The 10,000-nt window shown below is 34.6% G+C and overlaps 1 protein-coding gene across 1 annotated transcript; it reads right to left on the minus strand.

Annotated features, from left to right (window-relative positions):
• Nucleotides 1–627: 627 nt before the first annotated feature.
• On the minus strand, nt 628–6,220 carry LOC138866802 (uncharacterized). The gene is made up of 4 exons (XM_070140559.1): nt 6,035–6,220; nt 5,623–5,685; nt 4,317–4,411; nt 628–2,267 (listed from the first exon to the last, which is right to left on the minus strand). Exons 2-4 carry the CDS (start codon nt 5,639–5,641, stop codon nt 1,992–1,994), a joined length of 390 nt encoding a protein of 129 aa, XP_069996660.1. The 5' UTR covers nt 5,642–5,685; nt 6,035–6,220; the 3' UTR covers nt 628–1,991.
• Between the last annotated feature and the right edge of the window lie 3,780 nt (nt 6,221–10,000).

The raw sequence follows: 10,000 nt of genomic DNA on the forward strand, positions 1-10,000 counted from the left end.
GGCAATAAATGACATTTTAGAAGAAACTTTGTTGAGAAGAGATCAGATCACGATGTAATAATGGTTGGATGAAGGTTTCTGTAATATATGCTGTATGACCTCAGATCCCGTGACCTGAGGGGACATTGTTTGACCTTAATTGCCAATTAGCTGTAATGGTACTTGATAATATCCAATTAAATATATTCCTGCCACAAAAAAGTGACTTTTTTTTTTACAATAGGTTATTATAACACAGCTTGAGAAATATGCGCACGGTTCTTTAAATTTCGACAAATGAAACAGATATATATCATGCGTTGGTGATTTTGATATATATTCACTCATGCTTGTAAAATATATTTTGTGCAATAAATAATATTTTTGCATTTATCGCAATTTGCTTTATCATAAAACAGCCAACCAGAATAAAATAAAGATGCTGAGAATGTCTAGAGGTGCAACCACGAAATATCGGACATAACCTCCGTTAAAATTACATTCATTATAGATCACATCTTCGTAGGAATAGTATAATTGGTAATTAGTAACCATAATAATTTTCTACAGGAGCTTCACGTTACTTATTACTATGCTTTAAATTACCAGACTGAACACTTACTCCTCTTAGGTGAAAAATACAGAAAGTAGTAAGAAAGGCACCTTTTATTTTCAAAACACTTGAAGAATAATTACTTACAAACAGCTATTATCGATAACTTGATCATATTAACATAAGGTTTTAGCTAAGAGCCAATAACAATTATTAACAGCTAAGTCAATCATGTTTCACTGATGTATTGCATAGAAATATGTCCTCCATTCCATACTCATATAACATGTCAACATTTTATATTTAATGTAATAAGGATGTATCTGATATATACCTGACGGTTTTATCTATTTACTATATGTAGCATATAGTAGTTTCTATTCACTTTCAAGTTTGCTTACATTGCATTTGTAAGCATATAAGATCACAATAACAAAAACAATGTAAATAACAGTAGTATCTGCACATTCATATCATGTGCAAACAATCATAAAGAATCACTAAATCGTACTTCTGTAGAAAAAAATAGTAAAAATTAATGTTCATGTAATATATTATGTTATATCATACGTTATTTTATCACAATTTCAAAAGATCAGATCAGACTGGAGATTCTGGAGTAAGGACTTAATTAATGTTAATGTCTATTCCTCTCAAAACTTCGTTGAAAATAAATATCTTGAAAAAATGGGATAGTAATTATTTTTCTTTCAATTGTAAAATAAATATCTTGAAAAAATGGGATAGTAATTAATTTTCTTTCAATTGTAAAATAAATATCTTGAAAAAAATGGGATAGTAATCATTTTTCTTTCAATTGTGAATGCGTCATGAGATACTGAGAATATTCTATCGTCGAGTTATAACCGTGTTTTTGGTCCTTTAAGAAAGCTCTTGCAACTTGAGACCTTAAAGACCCTCTTGCAGATTGAAACCTATAAAAACTTGTGTAACCCTTAAAGATTTATTTCTTCTTGAAACCTGGAAAAATATCATATTGAAACCTCAAAAAACTCTTGCATATTGAAACTTTTAAAAACTCTTGCAAGTTGAAACCTAAAACTCCTTAGCATCTTGACGCTCTTATAAACCTCTTGAGTGTTGAGATCTAAATATAATACGTATATCTTGAAACCTAAAAAAATGTATTTTGAAACCTAAAAAAAAGTTGTATCTTGGAACCTTAAAAACCTCTTGTACCTTAAAATCTTAAGAAACCTCTTGTATCTTAAAACCTTAAAACTCTCTTGCATCTTAGAACATTAAAACTCTCTTGTATCTTAAAAAATTAAAACGCTCTTGTATCTTAAAAAATCAAAACTCTCTTGTATTTTGAAACCTTAAAATCCACCATCATCTTGTAAACCTCTTGAACCTTGAAACCTAAAAAAAAACAAAGCCACTCGCATTTCGAAACCACAGGAGTAAAAAACAAAAACAAAAAATCCAAGCCATCCTTTCACAGGAAAGAACCTTCGCTCGATTCCTCCTCCTCCTCCTCCTTGATGACGGAAGCCCTCTGGACGTCGGGGAATTCGGACGAGGAGGACTCCAGAGACGACCCTCCGCCGTCGCCACCTGCAGGAGACGCGGCGGGAGGTCTGCAGGACACTCCGTTCCGAGGGGGCGTGGATCGCTTCGGCGGGAGGGGCGGGGCGATCCAGGAAGGGGGGCGGACTGAGTGGCGGCGCTTCCGGGGTTCGCTGGAGTCCAGGCGACGCAGGAGGAGGAGGCACTGCGGGAGAAAGGGGAGAAGAGGAATAATGGGGGTGGAAGGAAGAGAGGTGATAGGAGTGGAGGGTGATGGTGGTGGAAGAGGCAGTGGGGGAGAAAGGGGAGAAGAGGAATAATGGGGGTGGAAGGAAGGGTGAAAGGAAGGAAGAGAGGTGATAGGAGTGGAGGGTGATGGTGGTGGAGGAGGCACTGGGGGAGAAGGGGGAGAAGAGGAGTAAGGGGGGAGGAAGGAAGGGGGGAAAGAAGAAAGAGAGGTGATAGGAGTGGAGGGTGATGGTGGTGGAAGAGGCACTGGGGGAGAAAGGGGAGAAGAGGAATAATGGGGATGGAAGGAAGGATGAAAGGAAGGAAGGGAGGTGATAGGAGTGGAGGGTGATGGTGGTGGAGGAGGCACTGGGGGAGAAAGGGGAGGAGGAGTAATGGGGGTGGAAGAAAGGAAGAGAAGTGATATGAGTGAAGGGTGATGATGGTGGAAGAGGCACTGGGGGAGAAAGGGCAGGAGGAGTAATGGGGGTGGAAGAAAGGAAGAGAAGTGATAGGAGTGAAGGGTGATGATGGTGGAAAGAAAGAGACATAAGAAGGGTGAAGAAAGATGATGGTGGAGGAGGAACTGGGGGATAAAGGGAAGAAGAGGAGTGATGCGGGTGAAAGGAAGGAAGAGAGGTGATAGGAGTGAAGGGTGATAATGGTGGAGGAGGAACTGAGGGAATGAAGAGAAGAAGAGGAAAGGAAGAAAGAGAGGTGATGGGAGTGTAGGGTAATGATGAGGGAAAGAAAGAGACATAAGGTGAAGGGAGATGGTGATAGAACTAGGCGACAGAGGAGGAGGAGGCACTCGGGGATAAAGGGAAGAAGAGGAATAATGTGGGTGAAAGGAAGGGAGAGAGGTAATAGGAGTGAAGAGTGATGATGATGGTAAAGGAAGAGAAATGATAATGCGAAGGAAAGGAAGAGACATAAGAAGGATGAAGGAAAAAAAAAGAAAAATGGGTAGAGGGACCACGAAAATGATACATAATAAGGACGAAAGAGAGGAAGACGAAGAGATATGATAAAGGGTGAAGAAAAGGAAGTGAAATAAGAAAGGTGGAGGGTGAGAGTGACGGAGAGGAAGAAGTATTAAGACAAAGGAGATGATGATGATGATGATGGGGAGGAGAAAGATGATGATAATGATGGCGAGACATTTTTTTTTTTTTTTGTGAATGTCGGTGTAACCATTATTACTGCTTTCTCATTATGATCATGGTATTGGTATCTATACCACCAATTACTACCTCTGTGATTGTTATTGAGATAATGACCATGATTGATAGGTAAATAAATAAACACACACGCACATACAAAAGCTTCTGACGTACACACACGAACACACAACACAAATATACACACAGGGACATACAAACACACACACACTTACACACATACAAATAAACACACACAAACACAACCAAACACACACACACACAACCAACGCACACACACACAACCAAACATACACACACACACACACAACACACACACACACACACAGAAACACACACACACACATACACAAACAAACAAACACAAATCTCCCTCCCTCCCCAACACACACCCTCCTCCCTCCCCCCCTCCCCACATCCTGCTCCCTCCACACACACACACACACCCGCCCACCCTCTCCCCCCTTCCCTCCCCCTCTCCCCCTCCTCCCTCCCCGCCCACAAAGACCCGCCCACAAAGACCCGCCCTCAAAGACCCGCCCACTAAGACCCGCCCACAAAGACCCGCCCACAAAGATCCGCCCACAAAGACCCGCCCACAAAGACCCGCCTACTAAGACCCGCCCACTAAGACCCGCCCACAAAGACCCGCCCACTAAGACCCGCCCACAAAGACCCGCCCTCAAAGACCCGCCCACAAAGACCCGCCCACAAAGACCCGCCCACAAAGACCCGCCCACTAAGACCCGCCCACAAAGACCCGCCCACAAAGACCCGCCCACTAAGACCCGCCCACAAAGACCCGCCCACTAAGACCCGCCCACTAAGACCCGCCCACCACCCACCTCTTTCGCAGCTGAGTACCGCCGATAGAGCCAGAAAATGACAACACAGCAGCCGAGGTTCAGGAGGGCGAAGATGGCGGCGACGCTGATGCAGACTGGAGGAGGAAGGAAGGAGGCGGCCATTTTGAAATTCGTTATTTTTTTCTCTCTCGCTCACTTTTTTATTCTTATTTATTGATTTATCATGTTTTCTCTTTTATTCTTATTTATTATGATTTTTTTTCTTTTATTCTTATCTATTTATTTATTTATGATGATATTTTATTTTTGTGTGTTTCTTTTCTCAATTATTTATGATGATATTTTATTTTTGTGTGTTTCTTTTCTCAATTATTTATGATGATATTTTTGTGTTTTTTTCTCTTTTATTTTTATATATTCATTGTTATCATTTTTTGAAGAATGAGTGTTTGTTGGTGGTTTAAGGTTCTGTGGATTTTTATTATTATTATTATCAATATTATTATCATCAATTTTATTATCATCAATATTATTATTGTTATTATTATTATTATTATCATTATTATTATTATTATTATTATTATTATTATTATTATTATTATTATTATTATTATTATTATTATTATTATTATTATTATTATTATTATTACTATTATTATTATTATCATTATTATTATATTTATAATAATAATAATAATATTAATAATTATTATTATTATTATTATTATTATTATTACTATTATCATCATCCTCATCATCATTATTATTATAATTACGACTATTATCATTATTATTATCATTATTATTATTATCATTATTGTTGTAATTATTATTATCATTTATTACTACTGTTAGTATCATTCTCATCATCATCATTATGATTATCATCATTACTGTTGTCATCGTTATCATTATCTTTCATTATTACTGTTATTATCATTATCGTCATTGTTATGATCTTTATCATCATGATTATAATTCTTATAGTTATTGGTATCATTATCATCCTTACCTTCTATTATCGTTATTACTCTCATTTTTCTAATAGTGTTTTCATTAATATTATCATTATCATCATCATTATTCTTATTATCATCATTACCATCCTTATCGTTATTACTACTATCATTTTCATTATCTTTATCATTATCATTATCATGACCATCATCCTTATTATCATATATCACTATTATCATATTCATTGTCATTATGATCACCATTATCATCATTATCACTGACAACAAATTTGCAATTACAACACCGAAGTCTAAGATAAACGGAAATAATTCATGAATGTTTGACCACGAAAATAAACATCAAAAACAGCAAATAAGAATTTACTTACTTGTTGAAAAAGTCGACATGGCGCCAAACAGAAGAATTCCAAGACGCTGAACGTAAGTACGATCTTATTTACATATGGAAAAAGGGGGAAAATATATTTTTTCTTCTAAGCTTAGCAGGAGATTATTTACATATGGAAAGGGGGGGGGATATATATACTCTTCTTAGTTCAGCAGATTATTTACAGACGGAAAGGGGGGGGTATATATATATATATTCTAAGTTCAGCAGATTATTTACATACGGAAAGGGGGAGGGGGTATATATTCTTCTAAGTTCAGCAGATTATTTACATACGGAAAAGGGGGGGTATATATATTTTTCTAAGCTCAGCAGGAATTATTTACATACGGAAAAAAGAGGGGGGGGTATATATAAACTCTTCTAAACTCAGCAGGAGGAACCACACCGACCAGCAGGCAAGTAAGTCCTTGAGCAGGCGAGTGAAGAACGTGGAACTTGTCGAGGCTTCGGGACCCAGAGCTCGCTTCCGCTGAGATAGCCATCGGTGGGGAAGTGGATAGAGCGATTGTGGGCGGGATGCGTGGGCGCCGTCTCTGGGTCTTCGTTGGCGGATCCTGCGTCCTCCTTGGGGGATGCGGGACGTGGAATGCGCACGTATACACACGCGCAAGTAAATATATATACGCGTCCGCACGTACAAACACACAAATACACACACGCACACACACACACACAAAGTATATACGCGTCTGCACGCACACACACACACACACACACACACACACACACACACACACACACACACACACACACACACACACAAACAAACAAACAAAAGTACATACGCATCCGCACACACACATACACACACGCACACACACACAAACAAACAAACAAACAAAAATACATAAACGTCCGCACACACAAACACGCACGCATGCTTGTGCACGGCTGCACGTTTGTGTATACAGCTTTTGTTGTACGTATTCGCATGTGTATGTGTGTACTTATACTGCCTATTGTATATATGTGTACAGATGAATGATTACATACTTTTCTTTAGTCTTTTATTTGCTTATTTTCATGTCATTTGGAAGGCAATAAAAGTCAACGTTATAAACAAGTCTTTCTTTTACTGTTAGAAATTCAAAAAATAGATGACACTGCTGTGGAATATTTGCTTTGTTCTTATTATCTTCACACCAAAAATAGCTACTAAGATCTCATAATCATCTATAAAAAAAAGAAAAAAAAAACACATTCATACGATTCAAAATGTGAAAAAAATGTTAGAAAATAAGGATCTTCTATATCATCTTGTATATATATATATCATATATATATATATATATATATATATATATATATATATATATATATATATATATATATATATATATATATATATATATGTTATGTACATATGTATATATTTTACTATATTATACTGTATATTGTATGAAGAATTTTTTTTCAACATTATACTGTATATTGTCTGCAGACTTTTTTCTATATTATAATGTATATTGCATATATATTTTTTTTTCTTCTAAATCATGCTGTATATTGCATGTAGACATTTTTTCTATCACAATGTATATTGTATATAAAAAAATTTTCTATATCATAATGCATATTGTATGTAGATTTTTTTTCTATATTATAATGTATATTGTATGTAGACATCTTTTTCTATATCATACTGTATGTTGTATATAGTTATTTTTTTTGTATATTATAATGTATATTGCATGTGGACATTTTTTATATATTATAATGTATATTGTATGTAGACATTTTTTATATATTATAATGTATATTGTATGTAGACATTTTTTCTATATCATAATGTATATTGTATGTAGGTACTTTTTTCTATATTATACTGTATATTGTCTGTAGACGTTTATTTTCTATATTATAATGTATATTGCATGTAGACATTTTTTTCTACATCATGCTGTATGTACGTCAGGTGCATCTGAAAGCCCTATCATAGAAGGTCGTCACAGGAAATTAATTATCTGAAAATTGATGATAAGTACGTCTTTCATGTCTAAAAAGATACTTGTTAGTTTTATACTTATTTCTTATTATCTCATCATTATTATAACTTTAATATTTTCTGGTTTATTTAATCTATATTTCTTAAATTATATGTTTATTATCAATCCTGAATTGGTTTACTTATATCTCCTAAATCATATGTTTAATTATATGTTTATTAACAATCCTTAATTGGTTTACTTATATTTCTTGAATCATATGTTTATGTTTATTAACAATCCTTAATTGCTTTACTTATATCTCTTAAATCATATGTTTAATTATATGTTTATTAACAATCCTTAATTGGTTTACTTATATCTCTTAAATCATATGTTTAATTATATGTTTATTAACAATCCTTAATTGGTTTACTTATATCTCTTAAATCATATGTTTATGCTTATTAACAATCCTTAATTGGTTTACCTATATCTCTTGAATCATATGTTTAATTATATGTTTATTATCAGTCCTTAAATGATTTACTTATATCTCTTGAATTATATCTTTATCACCTATCCTTATCTCTTACTTGAACGTCTCAAGTCACACTCGACCAAGTCTCAAAGACTTATTACTATTAATTACTATCTATTTATTACTAATTACTATTAATTACTATTATTACTATTTATCACCTTATCTCTTACTTGAACGTCTCAAGTCACACTCGACCAAGTCTCAAAGACTTATTACTATTAATTACTATCTATTTATTACTAATTACTATTAATTACTATTATTACTATTTATCACCTTATCTCTTACTTGAACGTCTCAAGTCACACTCGACCAAGTCTCAAAGACTTATTACTATTAATTATTATTTATTTATTACTTATTACTATTAATTACTATTATTACTATTTATCACCTTATCTCTTACTTGAACGTCTCAAGTCACACTCGACCAAGTCTCAAAGACTTATTACTATTAATTACTATTTATTTATTACTTATTACTATTAATTACTATTATTACTATTTATCACCTTATCTCTTACTTGAACGTCTCAAGTCACACTCGACCACTCAAGTCTCGAAGACTTATTACTATTAATTACTATTTATTTATTACATATTACTATTAATTACTATTATTACTATGTATCACCTTATCTCTTACTTGAACGCCTCAAGTCCCACTCGACCAAGTCTCGAAGACTTATTACTATTAATTACAATTTATTTATTACTTATTACTATTAATTACTATTATTACTATTTATCACCTTATCTCTTACTTGAACGTCTCAAGTCCCACTCGACCAAGTCTCGAAGACGTGTCGAGGGTCACGGTGATCCTTGAGGTTATGGATCGAGTATTATTTGTTCTCTGAGGAAAGGAGGAACGTTTGTTTGTTCGTCTCTCAAAGTTGGAGGAAATGCATGCGATGGCGTCTTTGGAAGAAGGGGAAGAAAGAAATAAAGAAGGGGAAAAGGGAGAGAAAGAAAGAAGGGAAGTAAAAAGGGAGAGAAAAAGAGGGAAAAAAGAAAGAAGGGAAAAAGGGAGAGAAAGAAAGAAAGAAGGGAAAGAAAAAATAGAAAGAAGGGAAAGGAGGGAAGAAAGAAAAAAAGAAAGAAGGGAAAAAGGGAGAGAAAGAAAGAGAGAAGGGAATAAAAAAGAGAAAAAAGGGAAAAAGGAAGAGGAAGAAAGAAAAAAGAGAAAGAAAGATGGAAGGGAAAGAAGGGAAAAAGGGAGAGAAAGAAAGAAACAAAGAAAAAAGAAAGAAAGAAGGGAAAAAATACGGAAAAAAGAAACAAACAAAGAAGAAAAAGAAAGAAAATAAGAAATAAACATAGAAAGAAAAAAAAAAGTCAACAAAAAATCCTCCATTACATCGACATACGACTTAACCTAAAAATCCACTGATACCAGATTCGCCATCACTAAAATATTCTCTCCAAAAAAGGACAATCTACACTCCGATTTCAGGTCAAGGAGTTTAACGTCTTCTTCATCCACGGTTATCTTCATCATCCTCTCTTATCGACAGGAAACAAGGTCGTGCCCCGAAGGATGTGCGTGTGGGCAAGGTCTATAGAAGTGTAGACCTTGATGTAGGCCTATAAAACCTAAAATAAAAGACCTATTACCGGGTGGCTTAAGCGAAACCCGGACTACTCCAGCTCTTTCGTAGTAAAAAAAATATATAAATAAATAAAAAAAAATAATAATAATAAAATAAAAAAAAAAAAAAAATAAAAAATAAAAAATAAAAAAAGATGTAGGCCTCGTGTGTGGGTTTCTGAGCATCACGTGTGGAATGTCGTAAGGGAAGTTTTAGGGATGAAGATTCTTTGGTGGATATTAAGTGATTGTAGCGGGTTTTAAGTAGTTTTTTATTTCATTTTTAGCGATTATG

This window comes from Penaeus vannamei, chromosome 27 (genome assembly GCF_042767895.1).
Source record: "Penaeus vannamei isolate JL-2024 chromosome 27, ASM4276789v1, whole genome shotgun sequence".
In the NCBI taxonomy this organism is placed as follows: Eukaryota; Metazoa; Arthropoda; class Malacostraca; order Decapoda; family Penaeidae; genus Penaeus; species Penaeus vannamei.